The 17,670-nt window shown below is 48.2% G+C and overlaps 2 protein-coding genes across 2 annotated transcripts; both read left to right on the top strand.

The window, feature by feature from the left end:
- Positions 1-11,058: 11,058 nt before the first annotated feature.
- Positions 11,059-15,326, top strand: LACBIDRAFT_294651 (glycosyltransferase family 39 protein; the record flags this gene model as incomplete). The annotated part of the gene is made up of 14 exons (XM_001882888.1): positions 11,059-11,250; positions 11,303-11,665; positions 11,723-11,944; positions 12,147-12,221; positions 12,307-12,414; positions 12,711-12,926; positions 13,603-13,802; positions 13,866-13,902; positions 13,955-14,326; positions 14,380-14,817; positions 14,844-14,960; positions 15,045-15,073; positions 15,138-15,149; positions 15,249-15,326. Exons 3-14 carry the CDS (start codon positions 11,860-11,862, stop codon positions 15,324-15,326), a joined length of 1,767 nt encoding a protein of 588 aa, XP_001882923.1. The 5' UTR covers positions 11,059-11,250; positions 11,303-11,665; positions 11,723-11,859.
- A 513-nt stretch (positions 15,327-15,839) lies between these two features.
- On the top strand, positions 15,840-17,493 carry LACBIDRAFT_294650 (uncharacterized protein). Its single transcript, XM_001882887.1, has 6 exons — positions 15,840-15,884; positions 15,940-16,055; positions 16,114-16,207; positions 16,972-17,173; positions 17,241-17,357; positions 17,406-17,493. The coding sequence occupies exons 2-4, from the start codon at positions 16,008-16,010 to the stop codon at positions 17,082-17,084; spliced, it is 255 nt and encodes an 84-aa protein (XP_001882922.1). The 5' UTR covers positions 15,840-15,884; positions 15,940-16,007; the 3' UTR covers positions 17,085-17,173; positions 17,241-17,357; positions 17,406-17,493.
- The last annotated feature ends 177 nt before the right edge of the window (positions 17,494-17,670 follow it).

Here is a 17,670-nt window from a genome sequence, read left to right as displayed (position 1 = left end):
TTACCATTTGGCATGGTGGGCATCATCTCTCAGCACAAGAGATTTCAGGCCTTGTTGGGTGAAGTGGTCTGTTTCTCCCGGATTTGCCAGTCACTGCACAACGGAATTTGGACGTGTTGTGCCGTGACTGGCAAATCCGGGAGAAACAGACCACTTCACCCAACAAGGCCTGAAATCTCTTGTGCTGAGAGATGATGCCCACCATGCCAAATGGTAATCCGTGCGCGCATTTCATCTGATACCTATGGCGCCGGTGTGAGAGATTCAAATTTCCCAACTCCTAATGCGTGACAATCTGTGACGAACACACAAAGCCAAACAGAGTTTTCGAAACTTCGCTGTGCAGACGGCAACTGTAACCATCCCACTTATTCTGAAGTGTAGGCGCTTAAGCTTAAGCCTTATGTAGCGCGGATCATTGGACTCCCCCTTACCACAATACGTTTCTCACGATTCCCCGAATAGACAGCCCGAGCGCTTTTGCTGCCACTATCAACTGTGTGGAACCCAACCGGCAGGCACTCCATCAAGACCTCAACCGAAAGCTCTTTCGTATACGATATTGGAATTCGGATAAAATTACCGGCTATGTCTTCTGCTTCATCTGCGCTTCGCTCTGGTCCTGGTAAAGACTCGTCGGACGGTCGAGGAGAGCCTGTATGTGCACATCATTAAGTACATTGTATCAAAGATGCTTATTGAATTTCACAGGTAACCCTCGACGGTATTGATGGCCCTCGTTATGGTGCGTTATCTTTCGTAAAGCCCCATATCCACTCGTACAAAGGCGTAGCACTCAGTATACTACCGGCTCTACACGAAATATGGACTCTCAATCAGGTCAAACCATCCGATCTACGCCAATGACCTATACATCAGCCGCACTCTTCCAAGGCTCATCACACCCCCACTTACCGCCTCGTCTGTGGCAAAGCATCTGTGCAAGATCGAAGGCTTATCGGGAGCCACAAGTACCACACTATTCGAATCGCTCTCAAGCCAGACTCCAGTTGAGGAAACCTCACGATTGTTGCTCAGGGGGTCAACTGGCCCGGGCTTATCTGAGGACAATCCTATCGTCTTAGTCGTTGGGGCGCAAGATGTTGAAAAACGATTAGCAAGGACAGTATCGTTGGAGGGTTTACCTGAAACTAGACATGTCAACCGACGTTACGGTGGGTTCAATCAACTTATCGTTACTTGAACGAACATAACGCATCCTGCTCAGTTTACTACCGCATTTATGACGAAGAGGGTGCAGTGGCTTCAAAGACCTCTTTTGATTCGGAGGACCTTTCCTTGGGCCACATCAGCATGCTCTCGGTTGCTCCGCCTCAAACAGTGGCTTTGTTGAAGTTCTGGGTTATGAAGGCTGAGGAGTTTATTGGCCACAATATTCAACTGTTCAAAGATATAGATGGTGAGGTACCGATGAATGATAATGATCCTATCTCTCATCCGGAGGCGTCCAATTATCCGGGTTGCGTCGCTGATGAGCCTATTACGATCATCTGTCGGGCCCAACAGAGTCAAACGAACGTAGAGGAAATCGAGATGCCGGTCCAAGTCCCTTCTCGAAGTTCAGTCCCTCCTCGACCTCCTCGAAACCCAGTCCCTCCTCGAAATTCAGTTCCTCCTCGAGACCCAGTCTATCCGGGATTCCCGAAGCGGATCAAAGCATTAAGGAATTGTAGTAAGTTGAGTTAATTATTCTGAAAGCCATTATTGATCCATCGTCCATGGTTACAGCTTCCCCGAGACCTGGTTGGCTTTCCTTTACAAAAGATGAGATCATGTACACAGATGGATTGGAAACAGGCTACATCAGTTACTTTGGAAGTAAGGTCCATCTTCCACTGTTATGCATGATAGGACTTACACTACCTTTTTATTTCTCAAAGTGTATCATTCCCAATATAATGCCATAAATCGTAACGGAACACGTGGCCGTGAGTCATCGCTTTTTCCGCCGTCTCAGGACAGTAACGATATTGCTTCCATCAGTTGTCGATAAATGTGAGTGCAATGTTCCGACGTATTATGCTTATCTTCTGAACCAGGTTATTTCATTCATAGCAAATGTTGATTTTTGTTAATTTACCTATGACTTCCAAGTCTCTTGATCCGTCCGATGTTCAATCTACAGGAAATCTTATTCCGAATATTCGCTTCATGTCCGAGGGTACGATTTGGTTAAGTGGCGACTGAAAAGTCAACTCATCCCGACTTGCGCTCTCTCTTTTGCCATTTTTTGAATCTGAACTTGATGCTCTTCAATTTTTTCAGGACGAGATTCAACAAATATAGACGACATGGATTTTTTGCATCCGATTTTTGCTACGCGACTCGGAGCTGATGCGACGATCACTTGCCCGCAAGTTTGGGAAAAGGTCTGAACTGCGTATCCGTCGTCAACGCCGGCTCGTGTAATATGCATCACCTCACCATTTGAAGCCGTCACAGTGCTGCGCGGCACTGGCCTTGGCCCAGTCACAGCCCGGAGTTAGCTTTCTCTCCTGGCATGTTATCAAGCTACTTGATGAACTGTTTCCTCGAATAATAATTGACGCACCTCATGTTTAGGGTCATCTCAATGATCAACCTGAGGTGTGGCCGAACATGACTAGATTGTTTTGTGCCATCAGGTCAGCTGGGCTTAAAGGCGCTCAATCGATTAATCGATTGGCGCTTGATAAAATTCATCAAGAAAAACAAATAGACCCTTAAATCCCCCATCTCATCAAAGGTTCGCACATCATGACTATCATCTTTGCTTTCGTAGGTAACGAGGCTGAAGGCTACTTCATTAGCAATGGATCAAAATCTCGCTGGTGTGTTAAATCGTTACTTTATCTTGATCCTTCATTAATAACGCAATCAACCCAGGGACCATGCACCTGCAGACCTTTCGACTGGTCTTCGCAGAGTAGGGTCTGCGGGGGTGAAAGGGGTCTACGGTGGGCTCCACGGAAAATACGTGCTGCGGGCTACCGACGGAGTCCGTGGGTCCTCCACGCAGTTTCGCTCTGATACCAGAGTCTCACTAAAAAATTTACGCAGACATCAAGGGACTGGCCTCTGGGCTTCAAGCCAAAGACCTCAAGCTCTACGCTTCTGGCGGTAGTGGAAGCTGGTGGTCCCAATACGTGGGCGGGCGCACCGTTTGGGGGGATTTGCACACGACCCTCAGTAAGAAACTTGGGGAAGTGGGGGGAGCGAACGTCAAAACCTTGTCGCTCGGCAAAGAGGCGAATAGCTGGGCAATAACTTTTACGAGGAACGGAACGCACTGCTTTGCGTGGAATAACGTTCCAGCCGGCCTGGCCCAACTTTTCAGGTCAAGAAGCGATGCTGTGGTTTGTTTTTCAATTCTTTAGAAGGGATGGCATGGGTTTTAACTCGCTGACTTTCATACAGGACATTGTTTTGAGCCCTTGGAACCACGAACACTACTTCGTTCTCTTTCGCGATGGAAGTTATCGGTACAATTTGCCAAAGGCTTGGCTCAACGCCGAGAATAAAATGTTATGAGGTACTTGACATTTCAACTTGAACGCGCGATGCTTACTTGCTCTGTCAGATGTCTTTATATATCTAGGTCATCCATTCATGTCAAGCTTTTCATTTGTTCGTTATTAATATTCGGTGTAATAGAAACATTCTTTCCTCTACTAATCACGAAAGGATCTAGTGGTGTAAGGCTTACGACATACAGATCCCTCTCAACTGGCGTTCTCTCTCCCGTTCCTGTCCTGCCTCTTTTTGTTTTTTTTTGAAGCTTTGCAATGGCTGCGGATTGCGTTCGGTGCGGGGTAACCACGTTCTACGGTCCCGCAAACCTTACGTCGCTAAGGGTCAGCGGGATGTAGCAAGTTTGAAAGCTGTCGTTTAAGCTTTTTTTCATTATATGCGACTTACGTTTGAACGCAAATCTGTTCAGCACATATAGTCTATCGCGTCGTCAATTGCAACGTCGTCCCCCAGACTCACCTGCGCTCCCGTCCTTCAAGCGGTGCGACCAAAATGATGAAAAGGGAAGACTTTATCGTGAATGTGCGTAGACGGGTCTTTCGCGGCAAACACCATATGAGTGGCAACTGCGAGTCCGAGTCGGACTCTGACTATTCTCAACAGAGCATTGCGTTCTCGGACTCCGACGATTTACTAGTCAAAGACTTTTTGAAATGCCTGAACCAGGGAAGGTCGGATCGGAACGCTCAGCAGCTCTGGCTCAGCGGACAAAACCTGCAGGCGAGTCTATCTATCCCGGATCCAGCTTTCTGCAGGTCACTCACGGGGTCAGGTGCACCTAACTAGAGCTGTTCAAACTGCTTGCGCACTGGCGCTACATGTACGACAGATAAAATTTTTGGAGCCAAGTGCGAGTCTTGTCGAAATTCACCCAGCCGACCGTGTTGCTCCCAATTTACTGAGTTTTTGGTGGACTACGCTGTCCAGCGTCTCGATTTGTCGGAGAGCATGGCCCGGGCCCTGTTTCTGGACTATGGGACTGGGGGGTTGAGGCGACGTGAACGCAAGAAGGCCCCTAAGCCAGATCCGGAGACTGAATCCGACCATGATTCAGATGCGGCGACGGATTTAGATGTGAGAGTGATGGTCCAAAAAACTGTAGAACTCCGCGTCCAAGTCAAGACGTTGGAGCAACAGGCGCGGGATTTGCGCCTCGAAAATATCAGGTGCAAGAAGGAAATTTCAAACGTCCTGGAAGAACGCGAAAATTTGAAGAGGGAAAAGGAGAGGGCTGAACAAAGATATCAAAAGGAAATTCAGGACCTGCATGCGGAGAAAGCGCACATGGCAATGAAGCAGGGGGAGCTCAGAAACGAGCTCTATAAGATGCATGTGGAGCATGGCCGCTATGTGAGGGAAACGGAGAAGGAGAAATGGATGCTAGGGAGGGAAAATCGGGTGACAGAAGAAAGAATGTCTGCGGAGGTCAAGCAGAGGGAAGCAGAGCTTACGAAACTCAGGACGGAAAACGAAGCTTTTCAGAAAGTCATTGATGAGATCTCCGCTCTCAAAGAAGAGCTGAAAGGTCAGCGCAGTAAATTTTTCATTGTTCATGCCCACTAACTTGGCTTTCGTTAGAGGTGTGCCAAAGCCAGTCTGACGAGCGATACGACATGGTCAGCTTCCAACTCCGCGTCGACCAGGTAGTCGCCATGCTGCAATGTACTGCCTTGACGTCGGAAGCGCGAGAAAACACCAAGGATCACCAGATTGTCAGAAAAAGTTTAGAGGAATTGAAGAAGATCACACAGGAGTGCGCGATGTTGCGGATGTCCCGTGGAGATGATATCTTCGAAATAGGAAGGAACTTGCTCAAACTTGTCCCGAAGATTGACGCAGAGGCGACCAACGAGCGTGAACTTCAATTGGAAACTGCAAGACCGTTCATATCCTTGCATGGAAATAAGAGGCGGCGGTTGACCCAAGACTAGAAGAGACTAAAGTGAGGAGCAGACGAGTAGATTATGTTAGGATTGGTAGTAACACTTATCTTGGTACATTATGCATTGAAGTTTTGCGGCTGGATTCAGTTGGATTTTGGAACATTACAGCCAACGAGGTATCGATAGACCAGAACTCCAAACGCTCCGCTCAGTGATTTTATTTACCTTTGGAGCTGGCCAAACAACTTCCCACAGCCAATTGGCAGGCATTGTCTTCCCGCCCCTTCGCGCTGTTGTGTATATAGTCATAAATTCCTGGTTAGGTTGTTTGCACGTACCCTGAGACTCCACAACTAAACAAAGTCACTAAGTGGAGCGTTTTGAATTCTGGTCTATCGATACCTCCAGAATGTCGGACCGCCCGCTGACCTGGCCACGAGCCTCAGTGCTACAAGCCTGGACGCTCCCTCGGAAAACGCCGCTGATGCCCTCACGTGCGGCCATAGCTGAACGTGACGTAGTGAAGGGTCCGTCGCGTCTCGTTTCCGAGCCTCTTGTAATTATCACACTGCTCGCAAACATTCAGTTCCACATATATGAAGAGTCATTGAATGCATTAGACACATATAACACATCATGCATCATGCTTAAGTTGGGTGCTGGACTTGTTACTTGCTAGTTTTGTGGTTATTGGTTGTTGATTGGTTGATGCTTAGCTTGACTTTGTAAGTTCTTCTTTATACCTTTCACTATCCATTTGTATTAGAACAATGTAAAGTTATTCCTCGTGAAATCCGTTACCGTCGCCACAAAATGCGTATCATAAAGCGTATACAGCGCTAAGTTCTAACACTCTATTTGGTAACTGTTTGGTGGTGTTGATTCCGTCACTCCGTGTCATTTATAGAAAAAACTGAGGTATCTTTCACAACAGTCGTTTGAAATTTGAAAGTATCCCTGTTTTCGAAATTCATGGCATTTTTTTTTGAGATGTAGGTTGTCGCGACAAAAAATCTACGTAAGTTGTTGTGTAGACTTGTGTAGAGCGGAGTCCAAGAGGACTCAGATCCACCGATCCAGTACGTTGAGTCCCACGGGTGGGGGGGGGGAGGTACAGCCACCACCAGCTACCCGGCTAGAAGCTTCTCCGAAGTGTGTCCTCCTTTGCCTTCCACATCACTTACATTCTGAGGTCTCCGCTGGTGTACCAAACTCTTGTATAATAACTTGATATAGCACAGTATGATACCATTTGCCAGTTCCAGCTGAAAAAGAAGAGAAAACAGGCCCAATCTTCTCCAACCATACCAGGCACCTCCCAACATATACTTTATGGCCTCGAACATTGCTACATGAATAAAGATAGTAATTCAATTGAGTTAATACTTTTATTTGTCTTGAGAAACCTCTAGCCTCGAGTCCAGTTACACTTCACCAAGACCAGTCTGAGCCCAATGCCAGTCACATTGCCAAAGCACAACAGATACATTTATTCCTCCCATTCAATAACAAGCATGTTCTATTGAATTAAATCGTATTCCGCTACTAGATGTAATAAAATAGTGGTCGAGCATGGGACTGAGGTCGGTGTCGACCAAGCGTCGACTTGCGTTTCCGAAGCTCGGAAATAGCCGCTGTCAGTGGCACGTGACAGATCGGACGTCCAGCATCAGTGGATCTGAGTCCTCTTGGCGGAATCTCTGATGAGCTGACGGGTTTTGCCGAATGATGCGGTGATCGTTCCCAGGCTACGCTAGTAGCCGACTCTTCGGGGGGTCAGACGGTCCCGATACCTCGTTAGCTGTATGCATTGAAGTTGACATACGCGATCACGTGCATTTGTTGATGGCATGTCGGTGTTGATTTCAAATTGATCTGAGAATCATTGACCACCACCGTCCTTCCCATCTCACTGTCAGTACCTCCTTTAGACATAGTCTATAAGTCGCGGACAACGACCTCCAGCCAGGTATCCTCTCATCCGACGACGCTGAACGCCTGACGACCTTTTACACATTCAACACGATGCCCCAGAGCCAAAGGCGTAGAGCAAGTTCTATCTCAGGGACTGCTGTTGACGAAGAGCCCACATCTCAGCTGCCGCCGACGTCGGGCAGTGAGCTTCCTGCTACGAGCGTCTCGGCGCCCGTAAAGAAGAGAGCTGGAAGGCCTAGAAACGATCCTACCTCAATGAGTGCGCCCCCCGAAGGAAATCCACAAACTATTGCGACTCCAACCCCAAGGTCCTCAAGATCTTCAATGGTTTTGAGGGATAGGACTCCCATGGTAAGAGCCGCCACACAAGGCCCAAGGGAAGAAGGAGGTTCTGAAGGTGCCACAGACCCAAGGCTGCAGTGGTTTCTGAAAAAAAAAAAGCCGAGGTAAGCTTCTCTACACTCTTGTACCTGTTTTTACAGAGGGGCGCTCATCAGCTATTGTAGGGCCCGTGTCAGAGATGTGGTACGGAGAGTATCGAATGCGTCCCTGGGGATGCCTACGCATGTGAACGATGCTCTTCAAAAAAGCAATCGTGTTCCTATATTCTTCCCCATCTGAGGTCAGCATCGCGGAAGACAGATCCCGAAGGTGGGAAACCCGACGCCGGAGCAGCGAATGAAGTAAGTCTTCTAGGTAGATTATAGTTGGACAAATGATGGACGAAGCGCCTTTCACTTGTCGCAGACGCCGCCGGTCCCAGAAGCAAAGGAGTGGGAAGATTTGAAGGAGGCCAAACAACAGTGGTTCAAGACTGAGTTGGCAAAGGTAAGTATGATAAATGCAATTTGGATCGTTGGCGCTCACCGAATGCTGCAGGGACCTTGTGGACGATGTGCTGCTGAGAAGGTTCAATGCATCATGCCAAAAGGCGTATACGCCTATAGGTGTCAACGATGTATCAAGAGAAAGACCAGATGTTCGTATCTTCTCCCCAATTCTGTATAAAACGCCTCCTCAAGCTGACGAACCAGACGAGGTAAGCAAAAGACCATTCTTTCATATCGGCCAACCGGAGTTGAATGGTCTGAATTTATCTAACAGGAGGAGGATGAGACGCTATCAGAACCTCCCAGTACACCACCTCCGCCAAGCTCTGAGCTCCAGGAGGCACAAATAAAAAATAATTGAACTTCAAGCCCTGCTCGCGGAGGCTAAAGCTGATCGAGACGATGCACTGTGCAGAGCTACCGGCTTTTCCATCGGCTGCGTAACCAGGTATGTGCAACCCAACCACTGGAAGATCAATTCTAACCGTATGCCAGCGTCAAAATGATTGGTCTATTCGTCACGGATCTCGTGGGTGTCTACACGATCGAAGATCTGTGGGGATAGTTTGGAGACACCAAGATGCCAGTGGTACGCCCCCTTTCGTAGTATTTGGGGGGAGCAGGCAAACTGATAGTTCTTTCGTAGCGAGACCAACTAAAACATAGGGGTGCACGTATAACTTGCCTCATCGTCGTCCCCATCCTCGTCTTCATGGCTTCCTTCAAAATCCATTTCATAGTCTTGAACCATTCAGGGCCAGGTGACGCGCAGATGAGCTCGCCTTCCAAGCCAACCTCGTCGGAAACGACTTTGCCAAAAACCCACTTGGTTCGTGTCTCTTGCCCTTCCTTCCAAACCATCGCCCTCACTAACGCTGCTGTGTAGAAATCGCCTACGGCTCAAAACTAACCCTCAAAAACATGGGCTGGGGCGGCGGCGGCCTCCACTCTCACGTCCAATCCTTACGGTGGGGTTCACCCAACAACAAATAATCTGCTACCACTACAAGGACGCCAACAACGACTTTGTCGTTCTTCCCCGCTGGGACGAAGCACCTTACAACCCCAACGACCCCATCCGGTTCCTCAAAGACGGGGACGTCATCCGCCTAAACCACGCCGCCACCACGCGGAATCTCCACTCCCACACGGTCCTTGCACCCGTAACGAAGCTGAACTACGAAGTGTCGTGTTACGGGAACGAAACCATTGGTGATAATCATGATTATTGGCAGGTGGAGGTTGTGGATGATATCAAGCAAGGAACGAAGGGGAGTGTGGAGAGGATACACTCTTTGACGACACGCTTGAGGTTCAGGCATCAGGCGTTGGGGTGTTATTTGCGCGCTGCGAATGCGATTTTGCCGCAGTGGGGGTTCAAGCAGGTGGATGTTAGTTGTGATAAGGAGAATAACGTCAAGGACGTGCATACGTATTGGAATGTGGAGAGTCATTGGAATGATCGGTGTATGTCCCCCCTTCCTTCTTCAGCCTGCTTTCTTGAATTGGCTAATGGGTTTTGTGATGTAGTACCGGCAGGCGACACCAAATTCTACCGCTCCCCCTTCCTTCGCGACTTTTGGCACCTCAACGTCGCGATGATGACGTCCAACAACGCGCTCATCCCAGACCCGGATAAGGAGGACATATTGGCGTCAAAGCCATTTGACTGGCCCTTCTTACATCTTGGCCTGAGGATGTGTGGCTGGGGCGACACGCAGCTCAAGTATTACCTCATGGGCACGCCTATTATATGGTGGGCGAGCTCGATCAGCTTGTTTGTGGGACTGGCCGCGTTGGGTCTTTATTTGTTGAGGTGGCAGAGGAAGTATCATGATATGGATGCTCGTGAGTTGTTTTTTTCTTTTGTTTTGCAGATGGAAAGAGAGCTGATTTGGTGGTGGGTGTAGATGAATGGGATCATTTCTTGTACGTTGGGAAGATTGCTTTCTTTGGTTGGGCGTTCCATTATGGTTTGTCGTTTTCCTTTTCACGCTGCAGCTGCTGATGTCTTGTGTAGTGCCTTTCCTCATCATGGGTCGCGTCACCTGTCTGCACCACTATGTATGTATAACTCCTCCTCTCCTCCCACACACCAACGCGTACCTGACCCTCCTTCCTCCCTCCAGCTCCCAACCCTCTACAGTAGTACTTCGCAGTCCTAATGCTCGCCCACGTGCTCGACCACTTCATCTTCTCATCCAAGCTCCTCACTACAAAAGTCAAGAACATCTTCTTTGGCGTGTTTGCTTTCCTGTTGCTTTTCTCGTTTTGGTGGTTCAAGGGCGTGGCGTTTGGTATTGATGGGCCTATTGCGGAAACCAAGGGATTGCAGTGGCGAAGTGTACGTTTCCTTTCCTCCCTTTTTTATATTGGTGCTGACTTTTTTGGGTGTTTTCTTCTAGTCGTGGAATATCTATAACGATTGATTGAGTGATAGACGATATAGAGTGGGATAACTAGTCGTTCGCTGTGTCTTGGCCGAATAATCTTATTGCTTGGTTGATGGACGATCTTACCGCCACTCTTTGTTTCAGGGTTCGGCCCACCAATATTCGTGCTACAGTTGAACTCACCGCGACTTGGGACAAGGCCGTCGAGTCCTTGCAAATGTAGCGCAAAGTCGTCTGGATACAGGTGGCCAAACGATCGTTCCGCTTTTCTACTAATCACGATCGTGATTTGATCGTGCCAATTCTCAACCTCAACTCCATCAAGGACTCACCAGCATGTCCAAGGGCTCACGAACCGTTTTACGGAGGTTGAGCACTGGACCACGATACTTTTCTCACGATTTGGATGGATAGCCTTGAGCGCTAAGTAGTAGAACCAATGCGCTACCAGCGGACACGCCACCTCAGCCTTCAACCCTTCGTATACGATCTTATCTGAATTCCGAAAACATTATTGGTTATGTCTTCAGCTTCATCTACACCGCACTCCGGTCCTGGTAAAGACTCATCAGACGGCCGAGGACTTGGAGGAGAGCCTGTATGTGCAGATCACTGCGCCGAATCAAGGGTGTTACTAACTTTCACAGGTAACCCCGGACGATAATAGCCCTCGTTTTGGTGCGTTATCTTCCATGAAGCTCTCTATCTACTCATCCGAAGGTGTCCTCAGTATACTACCGGCTCTACACGAATTTTGGATCAATCTCGTCAAACAACCCGATCCATGCAACTGACCCAAGCATCGGCCGCACTCTTCCAAAGCTGATCACACCCCCACATACCGTCTCGTCCGTGAAAAAGCATCTGTGCAAGATCGAAGGCTTATCGGGCATAAGCACCCTATTCGAATCACTTTCAAGCCAGACTGCATTTGAGGAAACGTCGCGATTGTCGCTCAGAGGGTCAACTGGCCCTGGCTTATCTGAGGACGACCCTATCGTCTTGATCGTTTGGGGGGACGATGAAAATCTATCAAGAAGGTTAGTTTCGTTGGAGGGTGTAACTGAAGCTAGACATGCAAATCCACGTTACGGTGGGTTCAATTGAAATCTCGTTACTTGAATGAACATACTTAATGCATCTTGTCCAGTTTACTACCGCCTTTATGACGAAGAGGGTGCAGTGGCTTCAGAGACTTCTTTTGATTCGGAGGAGTTTTCCTTGGGTCGCATCAACATCCTTTCGGTTGCTCCACCTCGAACAGTGGCTCGCTTGGAGTCCCGGGTTATGCAGGCTGAAGGCTTGTTAATGTTGGACTGCAACTCGAACATTCAGCTGTTCAGAGATATAGACGGTGAGGTGCCGATGAACGGTAATGACCCTGTCTGTCATCCGCAGGCGTACAACCATCCGGGCTGCGTCGCTGATGAGCCCATTATAATCATCTATAAACTTGAAGCCTGGGATCTGTGAAATGTAATAGGTAAAATTGAGGTAGAAGTAAAGGATAATTAACCAATAATCAACTCATTGCTAATAGCGTAGCTCACTGACTATGATATCGTGCTCAGTAGGCCCTTCATTCATCAACCTTTTCCTCTCATCGATTACCTCTCTAGTCGCCATTAACTTCTTCAACGTTGCTTGCGGTAATTCCCTCACTCCCGCCCTTCTAACTTTTTGCCCGTCATTGTACTATGGGAACACCCTAATTCATGAAACCTTCCGCCGTAGCTGTTGATTTTGGCACATCTGATTTGCATATGATCCTGACTATAACGTGCCACGTTGAGACTATTCATTCGAGTTTGAAGGCGTTTCTTACCCGACGACGCACCATTGGTTGGTAGCTCTGGAACAGCAACAGCGACCGCCCTATACAACGTCTGAGGGCGAGGCCAGGCGGAGGGTCTAAACAGGGGCGACGGGGGGCAGCGCTCGCGGCTTTGATCCATATGATTGAAACCGCAACAGCAACCATCGTAAGTTGATCGTAAGTGCCCAGCTAGTACCAACCTTCAACCAACCAACCAACCAACCTACTTACCTACCACACAGCGCTAATTCCTCTACCAAAACCTCGAACACATCCCTCCCGTAATACCCACCCTCCTCTCCTGCTGGATGTTTCCACAAAGTCGGCGCATCTAGTAACATCGTCGTATGGGACGAAGCCCACTTTGGTAAATTCGACTCACCGTACCTCAAGCGCGAGTTCTACTTTGCCGTCCATTCACCCCTGGGCAAGATGCTCGTTGGCCTTGCGGGCTTGTTTTCCGGGTACGATGGGGGATCTGAGTTCAAAAGTGGGGAAGCGTACCCGGAGTCTGAGCACGTTGGCGACTTGTGCCAGGGTGGGCATGTTTCCGCTTGCATGGTATCGCTGTGTCTTGCCCAGATAAGTAATCTTATTGTTATATGGACGAGGATTAGTTTCGTATCACCACTCATGCATCATGTGCGGCGTTTGGCTCTTCCGGATCCGACAAAGCCCATACCTATGTCTGTACCGTTGAATGACTTGGGACAACGTTAACTACAACCCGTTGCATTACCTTTGGAAAGCTTGCATTTAATTAGCATTTCGAAAAAGTGATGCCTTGTTCCAAGATACCTGCTGGCCAGCCTGTCAGCATGTAGTAGTGTGAATGCTTGAGTTTGCTTGGGTTTGGAGCCAACCACCTACCACCATCGTGATTCGACAAAAACTCACTATAACTGGCAAATCTTCTCCTCTTTCCTCACATGCTTGAACTTCTCATCTCTATCAACATGAGTGTTTTGGTGACGGTGGGGAATTGTAAACAGGCTTCGCAATTTTTGAAGACGTGTCATCGACTCATATAGTGTGCCTCAGGCTGTACCCAAGCTGTACCTTCGCATTTTCTTCGAAAATAGGTTCCTTATGGCTTCATCTTCACAGATGAGTGTCAATACTAACCATCCCACTTACTCTTCGGAAGTAGGCGCTTAGCGCGGAACCTTGGACTCCCCCTGACCACAATACGTTTCTCACGATTCCTCGAATAGACAGCCCGAGCGCTTTTGCTGCTATCACCGTGGAACAGTGCGGAACCAACATAACTGGCAGGCACTCCATCAAGACCTCAACCGAAAGCTCTTTCGTCTACGATATTGGAACTCGGATAAAACTACCGGCTATGTCTTCTGCTTCATCTGCGCTTCGCTCTGGTTCTGGTAAAGACTCGTCGGACGGTCGAGGAGAGCCTGTATGTGCACATCACTAAGTACATTCAAGTATCAAAGATGCTTATTGGTCATGAATTTCACAGGTAACCCTCGACGGTAATGATCATGGCCCTCGTTATGGTGCGCTATCTTTCATAAAGCTCTCTATCCACTCAAACGAAGGCGTACTCAGTATACTACCGGCTCCACACGAAATATGGATCAATCACGTCAAACCATCCAATCTACGCCAATGATCTATACATCAGCCGCACTCTTCCAAGGCTCATCACACCCCCACTTACTGCCTCGTCCGTGAAGAAGCATCTGTGCAAGATCGAGGGCTTATCGGGGGCCACAGGCACCACATTATTCGAATCGCTCTCAAGCCAGACTGCAGTTGAAGAAACGTCGCGATTGTCGCTCAGGGGGTCAACTGGCCCGGGCTTATCTGAGGACGACCCTATCGTCTTAGTCGTTGGGGTGCAAGATGTTGAAAAACGATTAGCAAGGACAGTGTCGTTGGAGGGTTTACCTGAAACTAGACATGCCAACCTACGTTACGGTGGGTTCAATCAAATTATCGTTACTTGAGCGAACATAACGCATCTTGTTCAGTTCACTACCGCCTTTATGACGAAGAGGGTGCAGTGGCCTCAAAGACCTCTTTTGACTCGGAGGACCTTTCCTTGGGCCGCATCAGCATGCTGTCGGTTGCTCCGCCTCAAACAGTGGCTTTGTTGAAGTTCCGGGTTATGAAGGTTGAGGAACTGATTGGCCACAATATTCAACTGTTCAAAGATATAGATGGTGAGGTACCGATGAACGGTAACGATCCTATCTCTCATCCGCAGGCGTACAATTATCCGGGTTACGTTGCTGATGAGCCCATTACGATCATCTGTCGGACCCAAGAGAGTCAAACGAAGGGAGAGGAAATTGAGATGCCGGTCCAAGTCCCTTCTTGGAACCCAGTCCCTCCTCAAAACCCAGTTCCTCCTCGAGACCCAGTCTATCCGGGATCCGAAAAGCGGATCAAAGCATTAAGGAATTGTAGTAAGTTGAGTTAATTATTCTGAAAGCCATTGATCCATCGTCCATGGTTACAGCTTCCCCGAGACCTGGTTGGCTGTCCTTTACAAAAGATGAGATCATGTACACAGATGGAAGGGAAACAGACTACGGCAGTTACTTTGAAGGTAGGGTCCATCTTCCACCGTTATGCGCTATGATAGGACTTACACTACCTTTTATTTTTTCAAAGAGTATGGTACCAAATATAGTGCCAGAAATCGTTACGGAAAGCATGGCTGTGAGTCATTGCTATTTCCGATTCTTTCGCCGTGTCAGGACAGTAACGATATTGCTTCCATCAGTTGTCAACAAATGTGAGTGCAATGTTCCGACGTATTATGTTTATCTTCTGAACCAGGTTACTCCATTCCTAGATCATGTTGATTTTTGTTAATTCCTTTATGACTCTCAAGTCTTTTGATCCGTCCGATGTTCAATCTACAGGAAATCTTATTCCGTATATTCACATCATGTCTGAGGGTACAATCTGATTAAGTGGGGACTTTTCAGCTCATGCCGACTTGCGCTCACTCTTTTGCCATTTTTTGAATATGTCTGCTTTTGAACTTGATCTTCTTGTTCTATTTTGTGCAGGTCGAGACTAATAAATATAGACTACATCGATTTTTTGCATCCGAGTTTTGCTACGCGACTCGGAGCTGATGCGACGATCACTTGCGCGCAAGCTTGGGAAAAGGTCTGAACTCCGTATCCGGCACTGGCCTTGGCCCAGCCCGGACTCGGAGTTGGCTTTCTCTCCCATGTTATCAAGCAACTTGATGAACTGTTTCCTCGAATAGTAATTGACGCACCTGATCAACCTGAGGTGTGGCCGAACATGACTAGATTGTTTTGTGCTATCAGATCGGCTGGCCTTAAAGGCGCTCAATCGATTCATCGATTGGCGCTTGATAAAAATCATCAAGAAAACAAATAGACCCTCAAATCCCCCATCTCATTAAAGGTTCGCACATCATGACTATCATTTTTGCTTTCGTAGGTAACGAGACTGAAGGCTACTACATTAACAATGGGTCAAAATCTCGCTGGTGTGCTGAAACGTTACTTCATCTTGATCCTTCATTGATAGCGCAATCAACCCAGGGATCATGCGCCTGTAGACCTTGCGACTGGCCTTCGCAGAGTAGGGTGCGCGGGGGTGAAAGGCGTCTATGGTGGGCTTCACGGAAAATACGTGCTGCGGGCTACCGACGGAGTCCGTGAGTCCTCCACGCAGTTTCGCTCTGATTACAAAGTCTCACCAGAAATTTTACGCAGACATCAAGGGACTGGCCTCTGGGCTTCAAGCCAAAGACCTCAAGCTCTACGCTTCTGGCGGTAGTGGAAGCTGGTGGTCTCAGTACGTGGGCGGGCCAAGGGGTACCGACCGGTAAATTCCAAGACATCATCTTGGGGGGGAGGGGGGTCCAGCGGGGCCTCTAAACGCGTAACTTTATCTAAAATAAATAGGCCTGATATGATACATTTTTGACTTGTATCTACCAGTTTCAACATCAAGTTGTCTCTGATGAGGACTCAGGAGTTCCCAGAAGAGACAGAGGTTGATGAAGAGGTTGTCGAAGAGGGTGCTGAAGAGGTTATTCCAGGTACCGGGGAGGCCGATATGTTGAACAATCAAGAGCTTGAAGGTGATTGTGTTTTAGTCAAGCATCTCCTGGGGATCAGTGATTACACACCTTTATCTTCAAAAGTATCAACATCCAGAGTGGGGAGACAACGTCGGATTAGAGCCTTGGAGCAAGACGAGCTGATCTGCAGTGATTTTGGGTGTGAGTGAGCTGTTTCTGAGAACTTCTTCTGCGCTGTTACTCACCAGGGTGCAACTTTGTTGTAAGTTGCCAGCACCCGATTGACCTCTCTGGCACTGATTCTATTTATCAGTACCATCTTACATGTCATGGGCTCCTTGAACGACCTTCGGGGGATTGGTTTTGTGATGAGGAATGTCGAAAGAACGCCAGACTTTGGGGCACAGCAGGAAGCGGCGGAGGCCAGAATAATCACGTGTCTTTCCTTATTTGGAAGGTGCTAGAGGGGGGGAGGTCTCCCAGAGGGCTTAAACATGTAACATAACATAGTGTCGTGTACTTTTACTTTCGGTACCCCTTGGGGCGGGCGCACCGTTTGGGGGGATCTGCACGCGACCCTCAGTAAGAAACTTGGCGAAGTGGGGGGAGCGAACGTCAAAACATTGTCGCTCGGCAAAGAGGCGAATAGCTGGGCAATAACTTTTACGAGGAACGGAACGCACTGCTTAGCGTGGAATAACGTTCCAGCCGGCCTGGCCGAACTTCTCAGGTCAAGAAGCGATGCTGTGGTTTGTTTTTCAATTCTTTAGAAGGGATGGCATGGGTTTCAACTCGCTGACTTTCATACCGTGACAGGACATTGTTTTGAGCCCTTGGAACCACGAACACTACTTCGTTCTCTTTCGCGATGGAAGTTATCGGTACAATTTGCCAAAGGCTTGGCTCAACGCCGAGAATAAAATGTTATGAGGTACTTGACATTTCAACTTGAACGCGCGATGCTTACTTGCTCTGTCAAATGTTTTTTAGTATATATCTAGGTCATTAATTCATGTCAAGGCTTTTCAGTTCTTCGTTATCCGGTCTAATAGAAACAATCGTTCCTCTCATCATGATCACGAAAGGAATTAATGGTGTAAGGCTGTAGTACGACATACAGATCCCTCCCTCTCGACTGGCGTTCTCTCTCCCATTCCTGTCCTGTTTTTTTTTGCCTCCTTTTTCCTTTCTTTTTTGAAGCTTTGCAATGGCTGCGGATTGCGTTCGGTGCAGAGTAACCACATTC

The sequence above is a fragment of the Laccaria bicolor genome, genomic scaffold, assembly GCF_000143565.1.
Source record: "Laccaria bicolor S238N-H82 LACBIscaffold_18 genomic scaffold, whole genome shotgun sequence".
In the NCBI taxonomy this organism is placed as follows: Eukaryota; Fungi; Basidiomycota; class Agaricomycetes; order Agaricales; family Hydnangiaceae; genus Laccaria; species Laccaria bicolor.
This window is presented reverse-complemented; position numbering and strand designations above follow the sequence as displayed.